Source organism: Larus michahellis, chromosome 3, assembly GCF_964199755.1.
Source record: "Larus michahellis chromosome 3, bLarMic1.1, whole genome shotgun sequence".
Taxonomy (NCBI): Eukaryota; Metazoa; Chordata; class Aves; order Charadriiformes; family Laridae; genus Larus; species Larus michahellis.
Window position 1 is genome coordinate 69538111 of NC_133898.1, and position 27949 is coordinate 69566059.

At 42.7% G+C, this 27949-nt stretch overlaps 2 protein-coding genes across 4 annotated transcripts in view; one reads left to right on the forward strand and one right to left on the reverse strand.

The window, feature by feature from the left end:
• Positions 1–8079, forward strand: part of SLC2A12 (solute carrier family 2 member 12) — a 30992-nt gene extending 22913 nt beyond the window's left edge. Inside the window, exons 3-5 of the mRNA XM_074580673.1 lie at positions 3678–3800; positions 5960–6092; positions 7777–8079. Coding sequence (XP_074436774.1) covers positions 3678–3800; positions 5960–6092; positions 7777–7873 — 353 coding nt within the window. The 3' untranslated portion in view covers positions 7874–8079. The remainder of the gene's footprint in view (positions 1–3677; positions 3801–5959; positions 6093–7776) is intronic.
• Positions 8080–14099: 6020 nt separating this feature from the next.
• TBPL1 (TATA-box binding protein like 1) lies at positions 14100–27730 on the reverse strand. 3 transcript variants are annotated; one of them, XM_074580676.1, is made up of 8 exons: positions 27375–27650; positions 26421–26518; positions 20978–21164; positions 20599–20681; positions 19619–19682; positions 17787–17890; positions 17592–17686; positions 14100–15355 (listed from the first exon to the last, which is right to left on the reverse strand). In XM_074580676.1, the coding sequence occupies exons 3-8, from the start codon at positions 21110–21112 to the stop codon at positions 15285–15287; spliced, it is 552 nt and encodes a 183-aa protein (XP_074436777.1). In that variant the 5' UTR covers positions 21113–21164; positions 26421–26518; positions 27375–27650; the 3' UTR covers positions 14100–15284. The 3 variants fall into 3 exon arrangements, with proteins under 3 accessions (XP_074436777.1, XP_074436776.1, XP_074436778.1); XM_074580675.1 differs by lacking the exon at positions 26421–26518 and having other exon boundaries at positions 27486–27730; XM_074580677.1 differs by lacking the exon at positions 26421–26518 and having other exon boundaries at positions 27375–27730.
• Positions 27731–27949: the final 219 nt, after the last annotated feature.

Genomic DNA, 27949 nt, shown 5'->3' on the forward strand with positions numbered 1-27949 from the left:
GTGGTAGGCTTTTAGTTCTTCCATTTCTACAGCAATATTGAATTTGGAATGTTATAACTAATATAACAGAGCCTCTTTGTGAGAGTTACATCTCGAACTACCCCTGCTCAGCACTGAAGCAAGATTTGCTTCTTTTCTCTCATTAAGTATCAGGCAAAGCGCTAAAAGAAACCATCACCTATGGTATCTAAAATTTAATCCCAGCACTGTGCTCCATTATGCAATTTATTCAGCCTTAATGGGAGCAGATGAAATCTTCCATTATTATTCTGTTTTCTGCCTTTACAGCCCCAGTAACTTTGTTTAGAGTAAAATGTCACCATCCCAGTCAAGGGCTTGTTTGTATACCTGAATCCTCTGCTCTTCCTACTTGGGCAAGGAAGGGCAGGGCACCAAGTTCTGTGATACTTAATGAAACAGTTAAGCATTCTGATTCAATGAAATATTTTCTTCTGCATTTGCAGTGGGTGTTCTTTTCTCCAGATTGTATGATAATAAAAGACCATTCAACTTTAGAATTTTTCTTATCTGCTGTTAACGTACAATGCACTGCAGATCAGCCAAGGTGAGTTATTACCTGCAGCTGCTGCATGAACAAATCCCGCAGTTGTTGAATCTAGCAGAGAGACTCATGCTGAGCCCTTAACCTCATCTCTTGCGCACATCTGACCCGGAGAGCACCAGCTCTCTTCCCATCTGTTCCAAACCACCAGCCCAGGGTGGCTGGAGCAGACACTGAAAACTACTGAGTGCGTGCAATGTGGTAACTATCGCAGCATCCTTTTGAACTAAGGTTAGATTCCACAGCGGAGGGAGAGGTGGTGGGGCTTATTTGGACCCTCTTTTCAAGGACAGGCTGATTTCCCCCGTAAAATGCCACTGCTTAGGCTGGTGAAGGCAGAGCACATCGTTGACTTTGCTGTGACTTTGGGAACGCGCAGGTTAATTTTCTGCAGCGCTGTGTGCACACAAGCACACAAGGTAGCAGCAGTCATTATCAATGGGAGCCCAAAGCTAGTTACTGGCTCCCCAGGAGAAAGCCACATCCCCGCCGTGCCTACAGCAGCTGCTGCTTTTTGGCAAAGGCACAAATAGCAAAAACAATCCCAGAGAGGTGCTAAAAGCAAAGAATCGATCGTTATCGCTGCCTCAGCTTGGGGAAAGGGATAAACAGAATGTAATAAGTCTCAGATTTCTACAACGGCTCTTTCTCCGTGGGGAATAAGCCTACCCACTCCTCACCAGCTAAGCAGAGGTCAGGGCCATGCCAGAGGAGGCAGCTACCATCAGTAGACAAGAAGAGCAGATCTGGTATGTCGGTGGGATCTGTCTGAACTAAGTAACTGGTTGAAATAAGAGCAGCTAAGCACTACTGCGGCTGATGCAGATGCTCAAGTATTTTGGTTTCTTACTGGGAAAACAGTACGTTTCAAACCTCCAGGCAGATTGTAGTCAGCCTGAAAGGGCCAGTCTCTCCTTGGAAAAATGCATGGCACAGGAGTGCCATAGCGCCACACATTTCAGCTGTGGCATGAGCCGTCCCTCAGTGCCCATAACGCTGCTGAAGCTCATGAAGCTCAGGGCTCACCCCGCCTGGCGGGGCTGCCACGGCAGTGCGTGGGACTTGAGCCTCCTCAATCAGTGTCCCTCTGAGCAGCCACTGCAAGTTGCTTGACCGCAGGAAAATTCTTGAAGAAGCCAATACGGACCAAAGTACCCACCGAAAAAGTTTATTCCTGAAGGTTGGTTTATGCCCAGTAGAAAGCAGGTTTGAATTTTTTCAAACTTTATTTTAATCCTGTCGAACACGAATATGAATATCTTCTTTGCCAGTCTTGGTGTATAATCGTTTTTCCAGCCGAGCTTGGCACACACTGCTGAGAAGGGCTCCTTTCCATCTCGCTTACTTGCTGCTTTGCATTTCAGCTAGCACTCCCTGTCATAACATGCTGTATTGGCTGTGACTAATGATATGTATGTCAACAGCCCTGGTGCTGAAGGGGGCCAAAATCCAATCATGAGATGCCCAGGGCTAGTTTTAAAGCTCAGGCACAGGCCTAGCTGGCCTGACAGGGAAAAACACCTGCTTGAGAAGCCACTTCTCTTCTTTTTTTGCTCCTCCCTCGTGTGTAAAACCCCCTAGAACATGCCCAGGGCATTTCTTTAGAGCAACACTTGTCTTGTCAGCGGCAAGTGTATTAAGCTTTGCTGTGATCCAAGTCAAGCAAAAAAAGAAAAGCCTCTCTAGGGCTGTTGTTAGACACCGTGTCTGTGTTATGACTGTGCGCCACTTGACTATGTGTAACGGTGTCAGGCGTTATGCAGTGCTGTCTTGATTCTCTGGAATAAAATCACCACTCTGCCAGGTCACTCCTACTGTGGGAGTGAAGCTCTTTACATTTTTCCTTAATAAAAAAAACAAACAAACGAAAACTAAAAAAACAATCAATCAGGGCCAGCTCCAGAAAACATTATTGAATTAAAATCTGTGGCATAAAGAAATCTAGAGTTGGCTCAGATCTGCTCTGTTGACTTAAGTCTCAGGGTTTTTTTTTCCCTTTTCAGTTGGTCCTTTCTAGTCTCCTTCCACAGCACTTTTTTCTTTTCTACCTTTACCAGTACTGTCACGCAGGAATGCTACAAGCATCCGAAGGGATATTGCAGGGTGACACACACTTGCACGTACAGGAGGCTATTTTTAAAGCATAACTTTAAGACTGTCCAGGGCAAGTGTCCCGAGGAAACTCCCATCTGTCATTTTGCAGAAACAACATCACAGAGGAGGAACTTAAAATGGCCATGGCCAAGGGTCTGAAGACACAGTTCATCCATGTGGATGGATGAACTCTGCTCTTGTGCTGGTCATCTGCTAACCCACAACCTTTCCATGCAGCAACCTCTTGCTAATGCATTTTTCTTATGAACAAAAGGAGGGTGGAGGGGGTTTTTTGTTTGGTTTTTGGTTTTCTAATAACCAGGAATGCTGAAGAAATGTGGTGTCTTTTTTTCTTTTTTTTTTTCTTCTTGTTTTTTTTTCTTTTGCTATCAAGGTGGTTACACAGCCAGCTCTTCATGTCTGAATTTGTTTTTGTGGGCTAGCAACACCAGCATTTAGATCAGCTGTGGCGTGGTGTGATGTGATATGAAGGAGTCAAAAATCAGGCCCTCTCTCTTCATTTATACCTCAGCAATCTCGTTTGTGTGGAGCGGAGAGCTGGAATAGCAAACCTGCTTCGGTGTGGCAGGTTGATTTATAAGGTGGCAGAAACACATAGTGCCGCTCCAAGGCTGAAGATTACTTTGGTCTGCTGCCCCGCTTCCATTAGCATTACGTCAATGGAGAGTTATTTAGTCAGAGCTCCCTTTCCTACCCAGATGTACAGTCAGAGCTCTCTTCCCCGATGCCTTCCATGTTTCCCTGGTTCTGTGTCCTGCATGCTCACTCGTGGGGCGCCAGGCAGGGGTGATGCCCCCGGGTGACGCTGATGGCTGCGCACGCTGCTGGCAGAGCACAGGTGGTCCTCCAGGGCTTGGGCCCCCACAAACCTAACATCCCTGAAAATCACCTTATTCTTTCAGGGGGCTTCACCTGAATTCATGGACTACCTAAATTTACAGCAAGGAAAGCCATCCTTTTGAAGACAATATCTTTTGTTTGTTTTTTTCTTCTATTTCAGTGTCCTGGCTGGTCCTGAGTGAAATTTTCCCTGGTGGGATCAGAGGACGGGCCATGGCTTTGACATCCAGCATGAACTGGGGTATAAATCTCCTCATCTCCTTGACGTTTTTGACTGTAACTGGTAAGACTTCTCTGTGTCCTTCCAAGTTGATACTCTCCTAGTGGGCGAAATGAATCTCTGATACTCTCCTAGGGGAAAAAATGAATCTTCCCTATACAAACAGCATTGCCAAAATTGCAGCCACGATGTGCCAGGAGCCAAATTCAGGTTGCTGTTTTTGTAATTTCACCGTTTCCACTACATCCTTCTAAATTTGTGCTAGCAATTACAGCCTCACAGTGCTGGCTATCAGAGCACCTTGCGCATCAGCTCTACAGGCTGTGAACCCCAGCTCTTAAAAACACCCTTTCCTTAATAGGTTGAAAGCCCATAATATTTAGGATTTAGTCCTGCACCTTCTGAAGTCAATGGAAGTTCTGCTCTAGATTAGACCACAGCTTTTCAGATCATTTTAAAAGACAATCTCCTTGAAATCACTCCTTTTCACAGGAATGTCCTGACTTCCAGAAAATTTTCTTTAGGAAACGGTGTCTTTGTAAAGTTAAAATGTTTCATGTTTTAATGCAAGAAAGTAGACTACCATATATAGATGATAAACAAGGGAAAAGGTTAAATGCTGATGATGAAATTCATTGATTGGCAAATATTTTTTTTCTGATTTTATTTTACAAGAAGTTCTGCAAATTTTAGTTTTCAATCTTAGTCTGAGGAAAACATGTGCTGAAAATCAAAATATGTAAGGGAACAGAAATTCCATGTTTCCTTTAACTCTACATTACTCTCCACCAGAGGCAGGCAATCAGCCCACAAAAAGTTGAGGTGGTTTTCATCCTGTTAGATGCATTTTGAGACACATTTGAAAATAAGTGTGATCTCTGACTATAATGGGTTTCACATTGGTGTTTTCTTTTCTTAAAAAAAAAAAAAGAGAGAGAGAGACAGAAAAAAACCCTGAGTACTTTCTTGATTACAACTAGGAAAAATATGCCACGTCGAAGTCATTGTGTCCAGACTAGCACTTTAGTTAGATCAAGGGTCCTCTTCAGAAGCAAATCATCCAGTTTCCCCCACTCACTGCACTTTGTTTTTGCATCGCAGAACTGAACTCCACAAGCTTTTGGACAAAATCAAACCAGAAAATGCAGAGTGAATGCACTCCAGCTGCCAACACTTTCTCAGTCCTTGGACCAGATTTAAGAGCTATTCCTAAGGCAATGTCCCCCAAAACAGATAGTGCAGACCTCAGGTCCTCAGCATCATCTGCTTCACCTCCTGTCGTGCAGCATAACTTGTGAATGCACACCTAGCCCTTATTCTGTTCTCAGTTTCAATTAACGTAAAGCCGCAGTAACTTTATTGGCTTAGCTGGGTCTAATCTGGATTTATGAAAGTGTAACTACAGCAAATCTGCGTTCCTACTCTGTGGCAGAAAGGCAGAACTGGAGATTCTGTCTTCAAATGAATACATGTGGAGGTCACACTGGCCAGCAGCACCTGCACTTAGGTATCTGATGCAGAAGATATCGGCTGGATTAACAGCTTCAGCTGCAATTTTTAGCTCATGACACAACTGACGAATGTCCCAACCATCTGGCTTAGTTTTAGCAGGGAAAAGGCTAAGGGGGCTGCAGCAGCCTGTTGGGTTTATATATGCTTTACTTGCCAGGGGCTGCAGAGTGCATCCCTCAGCCTGAGGACCTTCCTGCCCCTGGACTGTAGGCTCAGAAAACCACTAGTTCTTGGCTTGTCCCATTAGGGCTTCACTCTTGGGTCCCTTTCTGGCAAACTGACAGGGGAGGATTAGCTGGAGACAACTGCAACTGTGAAAAATGCTTGGGTTTGCTCCATGAAAGACAACAAAATCAGACACGGGTGGAAATTTGAGGCGCTTGTGACCCCTGGTGCCTTTACACAAACCAGTAACAATGCCTGCGCACTGGTTTTCATCCAGAATGACCACAAACAACACAAATCGATAGGTTTATGCTAAATGGGTCAATATGGGTCCTTCAGTTTTCTTTCATAAGGACTATTAGAAAAAGCAAAACCGCTCCTCTTTTTCAAATTATAGCCAGGCACAAATAAGTGAGCCAAGAATAACAGCCTAGCTTCTTTCTAACTTCTCCTGTGAATTAGGGACTGTATCCCTATAAAAACACAGCAACAGAAAAAATTATAATATCTGAAACTTAAAAAATATGTGTTTTCTTCCTTTGTAGAGCTCATTGGCTTATCCTGGGTGTGCTTCATTTACACAATAATGAGCCTAGCATCCCTGGCTTTTGTTATTGTGTTTATACCAGAGACGAAAGGATGCTCTTTGGAGCAAATATCCATGGAACTAGCTAAACAGTAAGTACCTCATCCCCTGGGTGCCAGAGGAACAAAGCCTTTCAATGCTGCATGCATTGCTGATACACATGCTATTTACTTACAGTCTCCAACTGCAGGTATCACTGACCATAAACTAGCTGGCAATTTTTACTATCAATTTGCAACTGCCCCCATTCTTTTCAGTTGTCTTTGGCCATAAAAAAATTCTAGAAAAAACTTAAGCAGCCCTGTTTTTTAAAATGCAGCTGTCTCCTGATCTGTTCAAAGAGCTGCTCTACAGCAGCTACTTGCTTTTTTGGGCTCATCTCAGAAGTTATCAGCATAATGAATAAAAGGATAAAGAAATGAGAGGGGAAACAATTTATCGGACAAAATTTTTGCAGGGCTGATGGCTTGGTGTGAGAGCCAGGCCTCACTGTAGCTGCTGCTGTGCTGCTGCAAGCCAGGCAGCATCCCCCAGTCACCCGCACAGCCAGGAGCGATGGGCCGAGTGATGGGGCAGACTCCTTCACTCTCTCCCCGCTGCCCTGTCCGTAAGACAAATGACACCCAAAGAGGCTTGAAGGCACTGGCAGAAATATTCAAACTGGAAATAAGACGCGTACTTTTTGACAGCGGAAGTAATTAACGTGTGACCAGCCTAGCGCATGGGTCATCCTGTATTTGGGTTTCTTAGATTACTAGAGAATTTCTTTTTTTCTAAAGGGCACGCTGCAACTCAGCCAGGCTTGAAGGAGTTCCCTAGTTTACGGGTTAGGAAAGAGCAGTTATCCCAGAGCAGAAAGCCCGGAGCTACTGTGCTGCCGGAGCCCCCGCGCTCCCCCTCCCAGCGCTGCACGGACAGAGAAACTGGCGCTTCTGGTCCGGCCTGCGCTGCCTCCGCCGGGCACCCCAGCCTCCCTCCGCTTCGGGGAAACACCGAAACCCACGGGGAACCGGAGTGGGTGGGAGCCGGAGCCGAAGCGGGGGGAGCCGGAGGAACCGGGGCTGGAGGGGGAGAAGCCGGAGCGGAGGGAGCCGGAGGCGGAGAGGGGAGCCGGGGGCGGGGGGAACCGGGGCCCGAGGTGGGGAGCCGGAGCCGAGGGGGGAACCGTAGCCGGCGGTGAGGGGACGCCGGAGCCGGAGCTGGGAGGGGGGAGTCTGGAGCTGAAGGGGGGGAAGCCGGAGCGGTGGGAGCCGGAGAGAGGGAGAACCGTAGCCGGAGGTGGGGGGCCGGAGAAGGAGGGGGAACCGTAGCCGGAGGGGGAGAATCGGTAGCCGGGGCTAGAGGGGGAGAACCCGGAGCGGAGGGAGCCGGAGGGTGAAGAATCGTAGCCGGGGGGTAGCTGGAGGGGAGGAAGCCGGAGCGGAGGGAGCCGGAGCTGGAGAGGGGGAGCTGGAACAGAAGGAGCCGGAGGGGGGAGAAGCGTAGCCGGAGGTGGGGAGCTGGAGGGGGGGAAGGGAGCCGGAGCCGGAGATAGAGGGGGGGAAGGGAGCCGGAGCCGGGGGCGGGGGGGAGTTAAGCCGGCGGCGGCGGCAGGATCGTGCGGCGGGGCCGCCCCCCCGCGGGCCGCCGGGGAAGCGCCGCGTCCGTCGGAGCATCCCGGGGCGCTGGGGTGCCGTGCTCAGCTGCGGCCCCCCCCAGTCCTCAGCCGCCGGCGTGTGCGGCGGGGAGAGCGCTCCGCCCTGGCAGACCTTGGTGGGGGGTGTTTTGCCTCTCCAGGAAATACGTGAAGAGCCCCTTGTGCTGGATGAGCCAGCGCAGAGAGAAACTGGTGCCGGTGGAACTTGCCAAGAGAGAGAAAAAGCAGCTCTACTAGACCCGGGGCAACCAACGCAGCCTTCAGCAAAAGACTAATATAAAGGAAAAAAATAAATGATTGTTCGGTGATGCTCACACTTTGATGGGACACGTGGTATCTTTATTATACACAAGATATTCTCTCTTTCATTTCTTAGTAGAGCTCCTTTCGGTGGCAGTTTACAGCCAACATTAAAGATTGCTGTAGTTTATAACTTGCTGGAACCCTGGGCTCCGTCTGTTTCAAAACACCATCCCTCACCCCCCCCTGAGGTTACTCACCTCTTACATATAGGAGGTGAATAGAAACTGGAATATTCTGCACTGTTCTAGCTATCCGTATTCAACAAGAGTTCAGCGTGGAAGGGGTGCAGAGAACGAGTGGGGTGCCAAGGAGGAGGAAGAGCCCATCTCTCAGAGGAGCCCACCAAAGACAGGTCTGTTTAGCCTAGAAAAATGGGGCTGAAAAGGGTTAACAACTCTCTGTCAGCACAGGAAGACAACACTATGGAGCAAAAATGGACAACTGGGGAGTGTAAAGGATGGTGTTAGTGCAGAACAACTGGGTAAGAACTGTTTACGAATTAATTTGAGGCCTCAGCTTAAGAAAACTTGAAAAAGGATTTTGTTTATCAGAACTTGATTATTTATAACACAGAGCATGCTGAGCTTATAAGAGGAACTTTGCATAAAGTTCCCTGGGAAGGTCAGGATTCAGAGACCTAGAAGTATTCCTCAGAAAATATAGTCAAACTTTAACGGGGGGATATTTGCATAATTAGTTACTCTAGATTCAGGATTGCCTTACAGAAGAGGAGGCAGGATTTCTTTGGCTTCACAGTCCCAGGAAGGTTGGAAGCTGGAGGTACCAGAGTTGATGCCAAAATAATTTTATTTCTCAACACAGGGCACACTAGACTTTGACTTTTGGATTCAGAAAGCGAGAATTGTGTGGTACAGGGCAGCACAAAGGCAATTCAGAAACCATAATCACTGCCAATCATAGATTACGTCAAATTCTTGGTTACTGCTTAGCAAGTGTATCCTGAAGTATTCAACAGGCCTCTACAAAGGGTTATCTATACGGCTCCCATAAGAGAGCGTATGCCTTTGTTTCTTAGAAGGTTAATAGATTCTGTTAGAATGATCAGTAGATAATATTTATTAACAGATAAATAAGTGGTTCTTTGTTTAAAGAAAAAAGCATGCTTTGAAAGCATCCTGGCTGTCTCGGCAGCCACACAGCAGCATTTCTTCCACCATTTAATTGAGGAAGGAAGACTGACACTGTCAGCTGGAGTGCAGATACTACTTTGAACTAAGCACATGATCCCACTTTATTTGCTGTCTCATAGCATTAAAACCACCTGACTGTGTCCAGCACTGAAGGAACCGTAGCTTACTGATCTAGGTAAAGTTTTACTTCTGAGCAGAGCGGATCAGTTCCGATCAGATTCTCCTATTGTCACACTTCTAGATACTGACGTGGTAGATTTATAGGTGTATGTCTATTCAGACAGTGAGCATGTGTTCAAACCCTGAACTGAAAGAAACTGTTGAAGTCAAGGATGTGATTTGCCAGAAGTCACTGGAAATTTAGCTACCTTGGGATGTGACCCTACCAGCCAAATCTGTACCACAACTTTCCTGCATTGTAAGCTTTCAGGGAACCAGTTTAAAAACCCTGTTAGACTTTTGGTACAAAGGTCGGGTAAGTTGTTATCACAACGCAGGATTTTCAACTATGCAGATCCCATGTCATCTGAAACAAGCAAGACTCTGGAAGAAGCTCTTCCCCTGGCCACTGGCTAGCAGGTTGGCTTATGGCTGCCTTATTTTTTCCGTCCTGATGCTAGAGCCAGCAGTCCTCACGATAACCTCATGGGTGCCACGAGCCCAGGCTGCTTTTAAGAATGCTTATGATAGTATGCATAAGGCTCAGCAAGATACAGTTTTTTGGCATACACAACGTACCAAATATTAAGTAAAATCTTCTGATAAGGGTACACGTGAGCCCTTTCAACATAGTCTGTAGGAAGCAACAAGAGACCAAGCTCACCCAGGACACACGGACAGACAGCAGGGCCGTGTACCTGAGACGTAGGTGGCTCAGACCAAAGGCCCCATCAGAAGCAGTTGGCTCAAGAGCCCTTTGCTCTCATTCCCTGTGAGGAGTTTGTAGGTTCCCATCCCAAGCTAAAATTCCGCCCTGGATCTTGGGTGCTTCCACTTTTTCTACAGACATAGAAAACTTTGGTTTCTTTTACTTTGAATTTTCCAGTAAAAATCAAAGGCCTGCTTAGAAAATTTTGTTTGAGGTCTACAGTTCTGGTATTGACCAGAAGAGGCTAGAAGAAGACCTCCCTTTGCCCCTGCCTGGGAGAGAGCCCATAGCAAAGAGTCTCCTCCTGCTTCCCTGACCTCAGCAGTAACAGTTTCACTCCACGCTGCAGCAGAAGGAATTGGCAAAGGTAAGAGAATTCCTGTAACTTCTGCAGGCAGTCAGAAAAAGGATATAAAATGCATTAGAGCTCAGCCACACACAAGTTTCACAGTGGTGTGAAACAGGGAGAGCTGGGTTTGGGGCCACGGATGAAGGCGGCACATGAATTGCAAGGAGTCAAAGATTGACTCTGGGGGTGGGAGGGAAGGGGCAGCTGAAGTTTTTAAACGTATGTTTCATGCATAGCAGATTGAATTTTTTACCTTAAATTTTCACACTTAACTTGGAGGTGTGAGGAATTCAAGAACCAGAACATGGCCCTACAAGATTTGGTGGGGTTTTTGTTGTTTTTGTCTAGTGGGTTTTTTGGGGTTTTTTGTTTGGTTGGTTGGTTGGTTTTTTTTAATTTTTTATTTGGAATGCTCATTTCAGCATCCTGATTTTTGCACTTTTGGGATCAGCTCACATTGCGATACACAGCCTGAATTTAAGTTTTTTAACTATAGTATGCCCAAGCAAAGAATGGTTTTGAAGAACATCAATGCCTTCTTGATAGAGAAAACAACACATTCTATTACTGAAACAGAAATAATAATAAAATATGGGGTACGTTGTTCGTGCCATGTATTAGTATGGAAGCCTGGCAAGCATTTGTTGAAGAAAAGCAAAAGATGTAGAAGAACTTCTCAAGCGCCAGCAAAGGGCCACAGGCTTGACCTGCTAATACTGTAAAGCCTTTTTCTTAGATCAACGGTGACATTTTCTTTTATAAACCCTACGAATTCCACTAGCAATTCTGAATGCTTACAAAATTATCTTGTCAAAAAACAGAGTCTGAACCCACCGTTTTCTGGATTTCTGCATGTTAGTACCTTCCTCAGTTTTTTAGCATTGACGTCTACTGAAACCTCTCTGCCTGCTTCATGTTTAGGCTGGAGCGTGGTTATCAGTGTCATGCCTTCTACTACATCAGCTTCAGAACAAGACATAAATTTAAGGTGACTCTGGGTAGCCTTCCAAACGTGCCGTTGGTTTATCGACATCATTCTTACGCTAACGAGTGCCTGAGATTAGATCGAGTAATAGAATGTATTTTTAATAAGACTATATTGCAGCAAATTCATCCATTTCCTGAGCTGTGACTTCGCCGGGTAGTGGATTACTTGCACTTCCAATAGCATCCCCATTTGCTCTGGTTGGTAGTTTTCTGATAGTTGTCTCTATGCAATCCAAGCCCATGCTGGCTTACAAATTCTATTACATCACATTTAGTGAAAGGGGCTTCTGCAAAATCCTTCTTAGCATCACAGCTTCCCGAAAAAACCCAACCCTCTGCTGGGATGATAAATTTTGTGCGTGTTCTCACAAAAATAGATTTAACTCAGAAAATACCATAGAAATCATCTCTACCCTTACACATGCTGGGTTCATTGTAAGCTCTTCTAAATTTTCCCCGTGCACAACTATTTAGTGCAGAAACAATAAGTAAAAATATCATCTTTCTGTAGAAGGCATCGTTTCAACACTGATTTAAATGCAGAGGCCCCAGTAGCTTCAGATATCTCTGAAAGGTGACGATGGTGATATCATCATGGTTTTTATCACGAAGGTGATAAAAAGTCGAGGGCTTTTTAAATCATTATAGCTACAGTCTTAATTGTAGTCCTACAGACTGAGCCCTATGTATGTAGCCCTAATTGTACTGGTCTTTAATAACAAAGCCTGCACACCCGATGACACAGAACTGGCAGTCACAACATCATCGACCGTGAAATTACAAGGGGAAAAAGGGACACGTCTTATAAATCACATCCCTGTATCTCCGAAGCACTCCACAAAAAAAATTGTCCCCGATCTAAAATTGTTTACTACCTTCATTAATGGACTGGATTACAGAGCAGAATACGCTTATTAAATTTGCAGGCAATACTAAACCGGGAGAGACTGGGTTGGAATTCAGAGCTTTGCAAATCCGTGAGAAGGGTCTGAAAAAAAGCAGGATATAATTCTGAAAGCGCTAAGTGCAAATTTCTCTGGTAAGGCTAATTGCAAGTCAGAGAACGATAAAACGGAGCTAGAAACTGCAGGAAAAGATCTAGTGGCTATGACAACTCCCAAGCTAGCGATGAGTCAGAGTTATCGTTCTGCTGCAAAAAGGAGCCCTTAGTAGGTCATACAAATAGAACCAACTGTTCTCTGTAAGGAATGTGAAATAAACTTTTTATGGCGCTGCTGGTGCCACAGCTGAGCACCGCGCAGAGTTTTGCATGGGATCCACCTGGAGAATCCGGGGACAGATGGAACAGTGCTCTAGAAAACACGGCCACTGAGGAACAGCCGACCGACGGAGAGGGAAATGTTTACCGTAAAGCAGCGCTCCCCACACTGGAGGCGAGAGGTAGGGCGCTGGGGCACGTTCTCTGCTGTGGGGTCCGTAGCAAGAGCCTCGGTGGAGGCAGCAAAGGAAGCAGAGACCAGCAGGTGACGATGGGGGCAGGTATGTGTCTGTGATTAGCAGAAATTAGGAGCAGCAAGGCTTGTCCCAGACCGAGGTGGGGACCTACTGATTTAGACCAGTGATGGGAGGGAAACAGTGACATCCCTGAGCATAAGCGTACACTGCCAAATGCCCTTCATCATCAGAGGGTTTAAAGCGTATCTGTCACAAACGGCGTGAGGGGCCCCTGGAGCTAGGATAGGTGAGCACACATTTCAAGGAATCTTTTATTTGCTATTATTCTTTTTCTCAATACTACCCTGTATGTTTAGTAGCGTGCCTTTCCGCTCCCTTACAGACTGTTACGAAGGCCTGAAACCACTAGTGTGGATCTAAGCAGTACTTCAAAAGAAACAGTTCCCATTTTAATACATCGCAGCTTATTATTACCTTTCATTTTTGCTCTAACAGGCAGATTTCATACTACATGACACTGCTATCAAAAAAGCAAAATGTTCCTCTTTCTACACAGATAAATTTAGCAGACACACATGCTTGATAAAAGCTCCAGAATTTCACTGGTAGCACTCAAGTGCTTTGTAATTGGATCCAAAAGAAAAAGAGGCAAGCCTAATCTAAGACAGCTATTGTAGCTATAATGGCCAAATCCTCATTCATCAGTTTAAGACTACATTTTGTTCCCGGAAAACCCATTACAATTTTGTTCATTGTTCAAATAAAACCTTCTGGTTTTTCTTTTTAAAAACTGTAACAATAATACACTAGTGTTCCCTAATGGCGGTTTCTCTCTTGCTCTCTATGACTTTTCACAAAATCCTCATTAGTGTCGGGAGTGCTGAGGTCTGCATTATCTTCTGTACAAACTGGGAAGTTTCCATATAGCAAGCATCCCTTTCCCTGCTCTTTATCGTGAGTTCTATGACTGTTGAACTCAGCTTAGTAATTTCATGGTTATAAGTCCTCTCTTTCCTACCTACACTGAGCTTAAAAGGGCTTTTATGAATATGTCGCTTTAAGGCTTGTGGCAGTGTTGCTTCTTTCTTTTTCTTCTGAAGGGTTTGGTTGAGGATTTCCCATACTATTCCTTCCTTTCCATAATTTCTGCATGAAGTCACCATGGACAGCCCCAACATCTATACCATCCCCTCCGTCAGATTAAATACATTATGCTAGGCATTTGCTTCTTCAGGATGTTCTTCCAACTTTCTTTCCTAGCTGTGACTGCTGGTACAGTAACAGCTCGTGCTTTACTAATTTTAGCACCCTCTAAGACTGTACGTTACCTGCAGCACACGATAGTAGCATTACATTTCTCTTCAGTGACATAGGGAAAAAAGACATACATACATTTATACATATTTATTGTATCTTTTTAAAAGTAGCATTTGCAGTTACTTTTAAGCATTCACCTCTCTTCTGCTTCAAATGTGCACTTATTGAGAGAAACATCTACTGGCTTCCAAGTCCAAGATTAATACCAATAATAATACATGCCAGAATCAAGCTTCGTTGCTTGTTGGCAGCTCCTGTCATGAAAATATTATACAGTAAGAAGAGCGTAGAAAAGGTCTGTGTTAATCATTCAGCAATAGGCTGGGGCTGGATTAGCGTGACCGTATTATCTTCTCGAGTTGAAGCATAATAACACTTTCCTGAAAAAACGAAGCTCACATAGTAACTTCTTCCTTCCGCATCCAGTAGGTGGACAAGGCAGTTGGTTTTTCTACAGTAGCTTCTTTAGTTGATAAGATTTCCTCATCATCTATAGGAAAACACTTGCTGTAGACCTTTATATTTAGAAATGTCTTCTCTTCATGTAACAGCAAGAAAATACTTGAAATCTGGCATGTAGTTAAGAGAACTGGGAACAAACCAAATTTCATCCTCAGATAAACATACGTAACTACTATAGATTTCAATCTAACCCACGCACGAAGTTTTACACATACTACAAATAGAAACAGAAGGTATCAGCAAAAGACTATTCTTACATTGTTTCAAATTAATTTGCAACTATACAATTTTAACTGTAATAGAAAAAGAGAAAGGAATATAACAGAACAGGTATGAAGAGAAATATTTTCCAAACTTTTATTTGTGCACATTCATCAGGTGAAAAAGATAACTTTTACAGCTTCTTTGGTGCCCAATATTCAGCATACAAAAATGTAAAAGACTATTCACAAATAAAACACAAGCTCAAACTAAAAAAAAAAAAATGTTTTAAAGGTAGTGCACATCGTGACAGCTTTGCTTATGAATACACAGAAATTACTGCAAAAATAAATAGAATGTCTTTTTAAAAGCAGCAATTTCATATCTTGTAAACTTCCGTTTTTACAATACAGCACTGTTAAGAGTAAAATCCAAAAGAACTGGAGTTTATACTGTGGCCATGAGCAAGTAAAACAGTCTGTATTCCTCTGCTATGGTTGGTCCAGTTTTCCTTTTTGCTTTTAGTCCAATGTGCAGCAGTCTTTAAAGGTGCTTGGTTAGGGAACCTAACCATTAAGTGGTGAATTATAAAATTTATTTCCTGCTTTCAAACACGAATGGGTAGATCTGTTCCACAGCACTGGCAACAGCCTTTACGTTTGGCCCTGAGACATATTAAAAAAAAAAACAAAACCAAACAAACAAACCAAAAACAAATTAAAAAGAAACAGTAGGAAGAGAAAAATCAGGGAATCAGAAATTAAAACAACAACAGTACCTTTAAAATAACCTTAATATTTTTAGCTACCACAACTTCATACTGTAGACAAAAATCATTTCTCCCCCATTTTTTCCAACTTAAGGTGGTGTTCCTCTGATCACTTTTACTTACAAGAAAGGACTCTAGCACGCAACCTCTAAGATGTTCTACACTGGTCAATGGCTAGACTACAAATAAATAATACTGTCATTTAATTTCTTAACAACTTGGGTGCTTTTTGATTTACTGGCTTAAACAGTCAGCCCAGAGAAGAAGGCAGAGGCTGAGTGGCAGACGTAAAAAAAAAATACTTTTACTTATGCTAATCTTCTAGGAATTTGTATTACTCAAAACTTAGCCACTTTTATCTCTTCTTTTAAAAGCCTACCAACAAAACCTACTGCTAAATAATGCTGGATTTAAGCCAAGTATGTTTCAAGCAAGATTGTTTTATGTTTGAAAATTCAGACTATTACATTCTAGTCTGGATTTTGTAAATAGCTCTACCACTGATCTCGGGACAAAACCTGCAAGCCAGGGAATTGTTATTGTCTCAGGATGAATCACCTGAAGGTTATCTAACATGACCTATGAGCGTCTGGGGAAAGAAAAGGAAGAATGAACTATCGGTGGTTTCTAATGGTGCAGACCATTTTATGCAATCAACAGTTAAGATTGCAAATAAGCGAGCAGTAACATGCCAGAAAAAATTCACCCTGGATAGAAGTTTGGTGACGCAGATAAATGGCAACAGCAATTTTTAACGTGCTTTGATGCCTGTGAACTCAGGGGTTTTTTTAACTCACTTTAAACTTCAAAAGTTTCTTCCAACTACAGAGAACTATTCAAAATAGTTCCCAAGAATCATAAATAACTTAATAAATGACTTATTTAAATCTAGAAATATTGTTTTAATATACACGTTCAGTCAGAAAGAAAATGGAATGGAATAGGATTCTTTCTGTATTTTCAAACTTGTCAAGTTGAGTTAAACACTCACCTAAAACTAGCCTGGTGAAAGATACCTGCCTTCTGGGCAGATACTGCACTTTCCTTCAATTTGTCTGCTATTACAGAAATGCAATTTCTAGAGAAAGCCTTCAGAAAGCAAAAATATGAGTAGGCAAATAATTCTTGTAAAAAACCTGCTACTCCCTAGAGGGCTGAAGAGATATAAAATCTGGATCATCATTGCAGGGAGTATAAGAGAAGAAAAAAACCCAACAGAACAAACAAATAAAAAAACCCACCAACAACAAGAAAACCCCAAAACAACCACGTCATCACTCATTTTGGAGGAAGAAAAATTAATACTTCTTCCTATTAGGTATCAGTTCTTTTTATTTTCTTTTCTCAATGTAACTCTAAATCTTTTTATACTTGTCCTACTAAAATAAACTGCTAAAGTGATATAAAGTGATGGGTTTTAGTTCTGTACCATTTTAACACGTATCCTCTAAAAACCTGACTTCTCGTATCTGGAAACCTGCGGTGGACACCTCACAAGGAAACATAATGAAGAACAGAAAATTAAAATTAGGAAAAGAGAGGGAAAAACATGGCATGGCATCTCCAAGACCCAGGACAATCACATCTCTGGTTAAATGGGAAAAATCCCTGATGTCTACAATTCAGGTGACGGTTCTCTCTCAGTTGAGCTCTAACACAAGAGAGCACAAGTCTGAAGAACTACAAATATTGGTCAACTTCAGTTATGAAAAAATGCCATGCTATGCTATACGTTTCCACAAATCCCCAGTTTGGAAACATTTATTTATGAAAGGGATGTTAATGCTACATGCAGCATCGTTTACAGCACTATGAAGACCAAAAAAAGGAAGAAAATTCAAATGTTTAAATAACCAGTAGATACCTGCATTCTCAAGTCCTATCTCACTTTTGTATTTATAAAAGACAGACTATGTACATTCAATCAAAGTAGTTTTTGAACCTACCAATAACACTTCCTCTACAACTCTTCTAGCACTTTCACTCAAAAACAAACTAGGGGCTAACACTGGGAAACAAAATCCCTTCAACATATCTTTTGACTGTTTTGAACATCTTCCTTTCCTAAACCTACTGGTCCTAAAGTTAAATATTCCCAACAAGTTAAATATTTATTTTTGACATCAAAATACCTGTAACTGTGATACTGCCTGTGGAAAAAATCTGTAAGGTAGCTCTGAGAGTTTTTATTCTGTAACACACGGCAGGATGAAGTTCTGGTTCATAACTAGAAAACAAAATAAAAGGTAAAAAAGATAGATCTAGAACTGGAAAAGAAAAGCTTAAGAAATATAGCAAGACTGTAATTCTTTAAAATCCTACCGTACCTCGCATGAGGTCTGTTATTCTTCGTAAATTCTGGCAATCTGATCTCAAAGGGCATGTTGCACACTGCTAAAACATTCACAACTTTAAAATCTGTGAAAATTACCTTTTCGAAGGAGAGGAAAAAAAAGACATTAGAAATTCAGTTTACAGTGAGGTAGAGGTATGGGTTGCAAAAAAATAATAATATTTTGATGAGATTTCAAAACTAAAACCTTGTTGTGACTGATGCATTTTTAATAGTATTCTAAACAGTATTTAAAGGACTCAAATCGCTTACTTTATCCTTCTATGATACAGTAACTATTGAACTAGATACTTCACAGTTGTATTATGTGATTATAGTACAGTTAAAGAATGAGACACAGAAACAACTCATACTGCTGTTCTAAACACCTCCAAATTGAGAATAAACTAAATTAAATAGCTTATGAAACATCAAAATAAGCAGAGAAAAAGCTTAAATTTCATTCTTACAAGAACTTCACGCAATTTGAAAAAACTTTTTTCATGCCTTGTTGCTTGACACCATTTTTGTTAAAGCTAAGAATAAGAAAAATGGTGAAAATTGTTTTGTTTCAAATCTCCAGTGGCCAGTATGGCAAGCTTTTTTTCTACTTCTTTGCTTTCTGAAACCCAGCTCAAACTGCTGGCTTTCAGTTATTCTTTACCACATGCATTTTAGATGACAATAAAATAGCCAACAGACAATTCCTAAACAAACAAATGCACTGCTCAGAAGTCAGTGTTCGCAGTATCACTGAAGAAACTTTTGATCATTTTCTGAGATTGCCTAAACTTAAAATGACCATTCCTCAGTCAAAACTTTTTAGAAGTATTCTACCAGTAGAAGCAACTTGTCCTTATAAAAGGTCAACTATCAATTTCATCTTCAAAATATATTCCATTTAAAGTGGTCACTTTTCTAATACGACTTGGCGTCCACCCTGGAAGCACTGTTTACCTCACTGATTTAATGTTCCATTCCAACTTTAAGAGGCTGGGTCTAATGTATTCATTCGTAACAGTAAGAGTGTCGAACTTCTGCTTGGGTCTGATGCAGCATTACCAGGACAGCCTGTCACCACTGCCTTCATGTATTACAATCAAAGGGAGCCTCTCCCTTCCTGCCAAAGGACAGCCACTGTGTTTATTTAATTGTCTGTCCGTAAAGTGAAACTGGAGGTGAACGGCACAACTGACTACCATGAAGTTTTACAGTATTAAAATGTGTCCTTTTAAGTCATTCACATTGCTGGTTTTCAACATTTAATATGAAATGCAAGTGATGTTTTTCACTGGTAATGTTAACCCAAACCCAGAAAAAAGAGGGGTTTCGTGTCCTAAGTATTTTCTTTGGCGCATTTCCTGCTGTGCAACCTGACAGAGCAGAAGCACTTTTTAAACTCAGTTAAAGAGGCTCAAACTTGCCCTTAACAAGATGGACATGTGTCTGCTATTCCATCAGAAACGAGGGAAAATGGTGTTCAAATGACGCCTAGGTTTACACTCTTCAATACTTCTTCCAAATAAATCTTTCAAGATATTGTAAATTCTATCCAAGAAACATTTGTGGGTGGTTCATTTATTAAACAAATTTTGTTGTTCATTAAGCCAGTGAGGAAGCACTACTCCAAGCTGCCAAACGAAACTCAGATCCACAAAATAAAACAGCTTGTCTTTAAGCAGCATCTGGAAAATGTATGCTGACACAAAAGGGGCATCTCAGTGAAAACATGCTCACTGATAAATTGCTCCCTCCTTTTTGTTTCTTTCTAAAAAACGGATTACCAGCATCGCTTGAGTCATACAAGTCCTTTTTCATTAGAATTACCTGAAAACCTAGTTTCTGTAGACTACGAGCTAATCGTCTGGCACCAAATTTAGCTTCTTCTTCACTATAAAGGAGAAAGAAAAGAATCTAGCATTAACAGAAATAGAGTATGTATTTGTGTGCGCATATACCACAACAGCTGTTCAGACTACAAAATGAACTGTTAAATCATCTACCGCATGAACCATGATCACAGGGACAGCCTTCACTTTATCCTGATGCACGTATTACATTTTGACTATCTAGATATTCAAATGGGGTTCTTTATGCCCAAGAATAGCTTGGCACTTAGCTCCAGCTGAAGTGGGAGATATTTTGATCATACATGATACTAAATACTCTTAAGAGACAAATATGAGTAGTCTGGAGTCCTGAACAATCATCTTCCATTTTGAGAGGGAGATCATATACAGAAAGATCATATACAAAAATATACATATGCAAATTTACTATTGTACCTTATCCTTACTCCACGATGCAGGCAAATCTTAAAGGAACTCAGCCGTTAAGAGTTTGGCGAGCCTCGGTTGTATCTGAACTAAAAGTTTGCTTTTGCTTCTTTCCAGTCCCCCAACATTGCATAACATCGATAAAATTCAGGTGGGTTTTCATGAAATAGTAAGAGATATCCCTCAATAAAGGTCATCTCTTCTCAAGTTTCAAGTTCTGGTTAAAACCATAGAATTCTTAAAGAGTTCTGAAATGAAAGCTCTAGGATTTTCTTCATAAAGTATTTTTCACTGCTGCTCTCCCACAAGACTGAACTGATGATGCTTAAGATTTCAACTCAGTCTGAGGCAGACACTCCACATAGAAAACTTCCTCCCAAATACATAGCTTAGCAAGGATCTACGTGTGATACAGTGTGAGTGAATCTTAACAGTGGTAAGTACGGACTCTTGCCATCTTCTTAATTTACAACATTGTATTTTGAAATACACAAGAATTTACAGCTAGAGAAAGAATCGTTGTGAACCTACCTTGTGGCTCCTGTGCAAATAACTTTTCCTGAGGACCAAATGGTGGCCGTAATCCTAGGTTTCCTAAGCTTCATTAATACTTTCTAAAAAGAAAAATAAAAGTGTAAGAATTGGACATTAGCGGTAGTTCAATTTCATACAGGAAAAAAAAATTAAAAAAGCAATTGTTAGACAAATCAACTGTTACACTAATAATACTTCCTTTATTTTTGATAGCCTTGAACTGTTCCTTCATCTCTTTCAGTAATTAAAAAAAACAGCTCCTGAGAAGAACAAAATAAGCGTGGAGTATCTCAGCCAGTGATTCAGTGTTCACAAAACAGATTAAATGACAGTATTTTCCTGTGAATAAAATCTGGAGGTATGTTGAATGTCTTACCCCAACATCTCGCTTGTATATAACATTTGCTCCCTCTAATGCGATCTTCCTCAAGTTCAAATGACATCTTGTTCTAAAAACACACACTACGTTTGTGATTAAAATGTCCAATGCAACATCACTGTCCGCATCCATTGGGGTGATTTACAACTCAGCTTTCCCACCAGCTCACCATGAAGTTCACATCCTGAGAAGGGAAAATGATAAAATTAAACATACCAGTAGAAAATTGCCTACTAACGCCATTGTACACATCCATCCCTTAAATGAGACAAGAAGCAGAAGTGACTACACTCTGACTCATTTAAGTTAACTGTGTGTGGGGAGGCGGGGTGTCTGCATCCTCTATGCTAGAAAATAGGAGGTTACTTGTTTGAAGACACAGTTGCCAGACTTAACAGAAATAAAGTGTGTATACATACATACGTGTATATATATGTATAAAAAAATATTTAAAATTGTCCGTTACGTATGTTACAACTCTTACCAGCTATATTAGGACACAGTAAAGATTACTGAAATTTGTTCCATAGCTCCAGTGGATAATCTTTCCTCAGCTCATTTGAGGATGTCATTAAACACCTCAGGAAAAGGCAGTTCTCTGACTGCCGAAGCTGATAATTCTGAACAGCCTGACGTTTGTGCTGGAATGGATGAGCCTGCTGAATAACTCTGAACTAACACAGGCTACACACACCACAACCTGCAGACAGCCTGCTACCACAGCTTTGCCATCTTCATCCAGCACTCTTGGCCTATCTCCCCCAGTATAAAAGCATAATGCACACTATACAAAACGTCCTAGTGGCAGCAATGGCCTGGGCTGAGCCTCAGTGGCCTCTCACCCTCTTCTGCGCTGCCCACAGGAACCACATAGAATGAACGCATTGTACACGCACAGCAAAATTGTTTCTGCGGAAAAAAGGCTGGATGAGGCTTTGAGCAGCCTGGTCTCGTGAGAGGTGTCCCTGCCCATGGCAGGGGGTTGGAACTAGATGACCTTAAAGGTCCCTTCCAACCCAAACCATTCTATGAAAAGCATGAGTAACTGTGAAGGCAGGGGATGGCCGCCCCCTGCACGCACAGCAAGTCTGAGGCTGGCAGGGAGCATCCAGCCTGTCCAAGCATGCTGAAGGTGACACTCCTCACACACACCTCAACTGGGCAAGAGGATCATGAGATGGGGAGTTGGGATACCACTCAGCCCAGCCCGAGACCGCCTGGCATCTCCTCTATAAGCCTACCAAAGCCAAGATGGCGGACATCTCAAATAAATCTCAGGTGAAGTATTTGGGGAAAGGAAAGGGGAAAAGAGCAGGAACATTGGTATATAGCGAAAAGGACTTCTATCAAAATACTGTAGTTCGTTAAGGAATTTTACTTTGTAGAAAAATGTAAAAATCTGAATTTTACTCCAAGAGAATTAGCTTAAGTAGAGCATACCCTAAGAGACAGAGGTAACATTGTCTTGATCCATTCATATACAATTTCATCCAAAATGAACACAACAGAAAGCAAAGAGCAAAATCAAATAAAAATAGTCAGATATATTAAATGCTCTACATGGTCATTGCCATGGAAGAAGCCGGAGACTATGCCTCAAGAATAACAGTATACATAATGGACTGTAATGCATTTGTATCACTTTAAGTGTTTTGGCCTTACATTCTATATCAGAAATCAATGTTATTATCAGTATTTTCATCTGACTATGACTTCCCAAACATCATGCCATAGTCTCTAATCGAGAATTCGCGCAAGGTGTGTCTTTGACTACAACTCACTGACAACACAGAGGTAATAAACTACAAGGCAGGTGTGCATAATCTACTGGGTCAACTGCTGGGTGTGATGGTTGCTGCTTCTACTGTGCAGCTTGTTCCCGGCTGAAAGAATTATTCTGTAATTGTTGGCTTGTCTACCGTAAGAAAAGGCAAGATGGGTGATAACACAGAAAAGAGATGAAGGAACAGCAAGAGAAAACCAGAAAAACCAAAGGCTATGTGTGGGGGCTGGGAGGAAAGCAGGCAAAGGAGAAGAGAACAAACAGTATCTAATTAGTATTCCCAGATAATTTTTTTTTTTTTAAACAAAAAAATTACATGAATCCTCAAAGTTAGAAATTATTTATCCCATCTGGTTTTGATGGACTACTACAGATTGGGTTAGCAATTTATGGCACCGGCTCCAAAGATAGCACATGTACAGATTTTGAATGGCATGCAGGCAGGGCCAGCACAGAGCAGGGAGCTGGAACCCATGGCATCTTCAGAGAGGCACTTGTTTTCCACCCTGGCTCCAACTCCTGGCTCCCACTGAGTTCACTTACTGGAACCCAGGAACCACCACTGTATAAGAAAACAGGACACCTCCAATCAGCAGCATGTCCCAATTATCAGCAAGTTTCTACTGGCATCCTCAGTCTCTACATTCTGGAAGAGTAACACTGTAATGAGTAACATCCCTGAAAGGTTATTAACCTCTAAGCAAACCATAATACTGTATGATGACATCCCCATAAAACTCTGATGGTTTGTCTTAAACAGATCCGGGGAGAAAAGACACGTGCTCACTCAGGACAAAGGAAAAAATGTTTGAAAGAGAGGAAAATTACAATTTCAAAGGAAAAGGTATATCATTAAAGAGGGATCTAGAGGAAAAAAACACACATTAATATGCTGTGGAGCTGTCAGGATATTTTCAAAAACTATGGTGTATCTTGGTTAGAAGTACAATCTACTTACATAAATTTTAATGGGAGAAAAATTAACCAACATTACAGCAATGTGCCCCCATTTTCATAAGACAAGTTCTGAAAGTTTAAGACAACAGATATTTACGGAGGAGCTTTTTAATTTGAAATTTAATTTGAGCTGTAGTTAATATTCTAGACAACATGTTGTGACATTCAGTTAGGAAGGGACGTAACTGTTATAGAAGCAGTACTTGAATACAGCATAAAAATACTGAAAAATGCCTTTATTCTACTTTAATGTTACTTGATCTAACAGAAGCATTTCAGTGTTCAACTTTTCACTCAAATATTGAACATTTCAAATATTAATTACCAAGTTTTTTCATTTGTATTGAGAAAACTCTTTATTTGCTGCTGCTAAATACTACCCATGTTCTCTGAGAACCTGATAAGTATCAACAATTTTGAATACACCCATTCCCATTTAGTATACAAATACAATGTCAGCCTCTTCCAAGGCACAGTTTAGAAATATTGGGTAATCCAAAACATTTCTAGACTCAGGTACTTCTGTCCAGTGAGCGAGCATAATCTATTACAACCTCTGCCTTAAGCATCGATTTTAACGTCTCGCACTACACTGACAACAAAGAAAAAAATCTAGAGAAAAAACGTCCTGCTACCTTTCTTTGGGAAGTCTCAGAGATCTGTATTCATAGGAATCACGTGAATGAAGCAAGCTAAACATTTTTTAAAAAATAATAATATATGCACTATATAAAAAAATAGATCTGAAGAACATGTTTATGAAAAAAGTGTAACTAGTTTTCAGAAAGAAAGATAGATAGATGGATGCTGTTCTTATTTATATGTGTCTCCGATAACGTAACTAGCTGGAACACAGGAATCCTAAACACCACCTTGATACTCCTCTTTCCCAGTTTTCCCTTGTCTTCTGTGCTACTGATACACACTTCTGTATCCCCACTGCATAGCCCTGACCCACTACGTTATTTCCCAAAACTTGAATTTCTGCATTTCTGTTTCCTATTTGCAAAATAGGGAAAATACCGTTCCCATGCTTTTACAAAGACATTTTGAGATCAAGCAACAGCCTTACATATAGGCCTGTTACTGTTCCATATTTATGCAGTTACACTTGCAGAACAGAGGGACTGAGTAGAAACCAAACATCTGGTTCTTTCCCGTTATGGATTTGCAAATGCCTAACTTGATTTTATTGAGCTCAGCTTAGGTTTTGTTGATTAATTTTGCCCAAAGGTTCTCTCATCTGAACCTTAGAATTTTGGCAGCTTAAATATCATTTCTAAAATTATAATTTGCCAGTTAGTGCTAATTTAATAATAGGCTCAAATTGAAAATAAAATCATTAACTTGTCTATCTATTTGTATTATTTTATTTTATCAGGGACACTTTAAAAGTTTGTTCTTTATTTTCAACATAGATTTCAGGGATAACTCTGAAATATTACCCTAAGAAGAAAAAAAGAGGAAGGAAAAAGAGATAGATAGGTAAAGCATGATAAGGAATATAAAAAATAAAAAAAAAAAAAACAACAACAAAAGCTAATTCAAGGATATTTGGCACTGCAAAGTAATGTATCCTACACTGAAACTAGAGAAACTTCCCAGAATAAGAAATATTTCAGAGGAAGGAATAAGCACTCAAGTTCTTAAACAAAGCATTACCTATACATCCCCAGTTAGGACCACGGCCATACTATTTTAGATACTATATAAACACACACGAAGACAAACACCCTGCACTGAAATCTTACAATCTGAAAAAAGCCAGCGCTCTCTGTCTTCGAAAAATTCCAAACCAAACCAACCACACCATCATCATCAAAGAGAGAGGAAAGGCATGTGGGATGGGGTATATAAACAAAGTATTATTTTAAGCTTTTGGCTACCTTTGATCTGAGAAACTCAGAGCTATAAAGGTAGATGGGGGCTATCTAACAATGGTTATGTTATGTCAGGACAGTTTAATAAACACCTTTTTGACCAGGAGTGTAAATATAAGCAACTTCTACTGGTTATTTTTAACCTTGCTCCAAAGCAGTTCACCAAGTGACCGACCCTGCAAACAGTCCCAACAGCCCAGCTGAAGGTATAGCTGTCACTGCTGTGCCAGTAGGCATGCATCAAACTATCGCTTGAAAAGAATTTGTTAAGTTAACAGGAATTTCCATACGAGGTTCCCATACGAGAACAGAGAATGCACAAAATAAAGCCCATCAGGAATAGGGAGAGAGCTGATTACACCCTTCCACTGAAGGTGCATTTTTTAAGACTTGTGTTGAGCCCCTCAGGGAACAGGTGCATATGAAACACTGGAGGTGACAGACCACTGAAATCTGCTTGAATTCTTAGATATGATACAGTCACAGTGGTAGGTGGATGACTCCTCAGAACCGAGAACAACATAGCTACTACTGTCAGTATAGAAAATCCTCTCATCCAAACACTAGCCACTGAGATAGAGAGGTATGGTTTTATTTTCTGTTGTCTCCAGGGGAAAGTTAAATTGTCCCTAAAGCAAAAGGCCATCTTGCAGCTAATATTCTCAACCTTTTGAGATTTGCACAGTCATGACTATTTCCTACAGAACTGAAACAAATATATTTTGGAGAAGGAGAAAATTTCCAAATATGCATAAAACCAGCGTCAAAGGAGGGATTTGTCCAATTAGACCAATGAAGAGAAAGATGATACCAGCCATACCATAAGCAAGTAGGACACAAATTCCCAATCCTGCTGTCAAATCTCCTGGATAAGCCTACTGCATCCCCATGGACCTAGGGTCTTCCAACAAAATCCAGCTGCAGGAATAAAGCCAAACAGCTTATAGAACAAGACCAGGAAGCGTATTTTTAAATAATTCATAACAGGCCATTTTCCTCAAATCTTTCTCATCAAAAAGATCTGTCGATATTCAAAGCAAGAAATCACTTGCACACAATTTTGTGCCATCTTTCCCTTGTAACATTCATCAATAGTCGAATGCAAGGCATTAAGAACAATCCTTTAGGTCTTTATGATATGTGAAAGTACAATAAAAATCAGAACCAGAAGGTTAGGTGGCTACCGCAACTCGATAAAACATTGAAGAAAAACAAAAATCTGTCTTGCTGTTACAAAATATTTTAAGACAACAGGTAAGCCTGTCACACACACACACAGTCAAACATCTACCATTTGCGTGTCTCGATGGAGGAAACAGAAGTACCCTTCCCGTTCACTAGCTGGGAAGCTCGCTCACTTAAAGCCCTGCGCGTGCCCGTATCACAAATAATTACTATTTTTTCTTTCCCCGCTCCCCTTCAGCCCCACAAGAAAACTTCTGGGGCCAGCCCAGGACAGACAAAGCGCAGGCAGGAGGCGGCCCGGCCACGCCGGTCCCAGCCGCTCGGAGCGACGCCGGCAGCCCCAGGGGAGGGTGTGCTGCGGCTCTTACAAAGCCCCCGAGGGCCAGGGACGCTACGTGGGGGACCCGAACGCGGGGCAGCCGGTGCCCCTCGGGGAAGCCTCAACGGTTGCCGAGGAACGGGCCGTTCCCCTCACGGGATGCTCTGCCCCCGTCCCCGCCCCGACACCGCCGGCCCCAGGGAGGGGAACGGGCACCGCGGCGGGAGGAGCCGGCCGGGCCGCGGCCAGGAGCGGGGGGAGGCCCCTCACCTCAGCCGGGGGGAGCGGGAGAGGGGTGGGGGGGGCAGGGCTCGCCGGGCCGCGGCCCCCCGAGGGGGCGGCGAGGAGGAGCTCAGCCCGTCGGCGGGCGGCAGGCGTTACCGTGCGGGCGGTCGGGCGGGCGGCGGTCGGGGCGGCGGGTAGCGGGGTGCCGGTGTCTAGGCGCCCCGCCGCTGGCGCCCGGCGGCGGTGCGGGTGCTGGGCCGACTCCCCGCGACAATAAACATCCCCCAGCGCCGCGGGCATAGACGCGGCGCCGGCTAGAGCGGCCGCCGGAAGTCACGGTCGGCGGGAGGGGACGAAGGGAAGGGGGGGGCCGCGCTAGCCGCGCACTTCCGCTTTCGTCTGCCGCCCCCTGAGGCGCGGCGGGACCTTGGAGGGGGTGGTTGGCGGTGGCGACACCGCCTGGGCGGCACTAGGCTGCCCCACCGCGGCTTGGTCGGGCAGTCACCGCCCCGGGCCTCGTTCCACGGGGCTGGCGCCCGGTAGTGCTCGCCGCCTGTGGTAGTGTTGGTGCTGGCCCAGCTCCCTGGGCTGGGCGCGGTGAGGCCTCGCCCTCAGCTGAA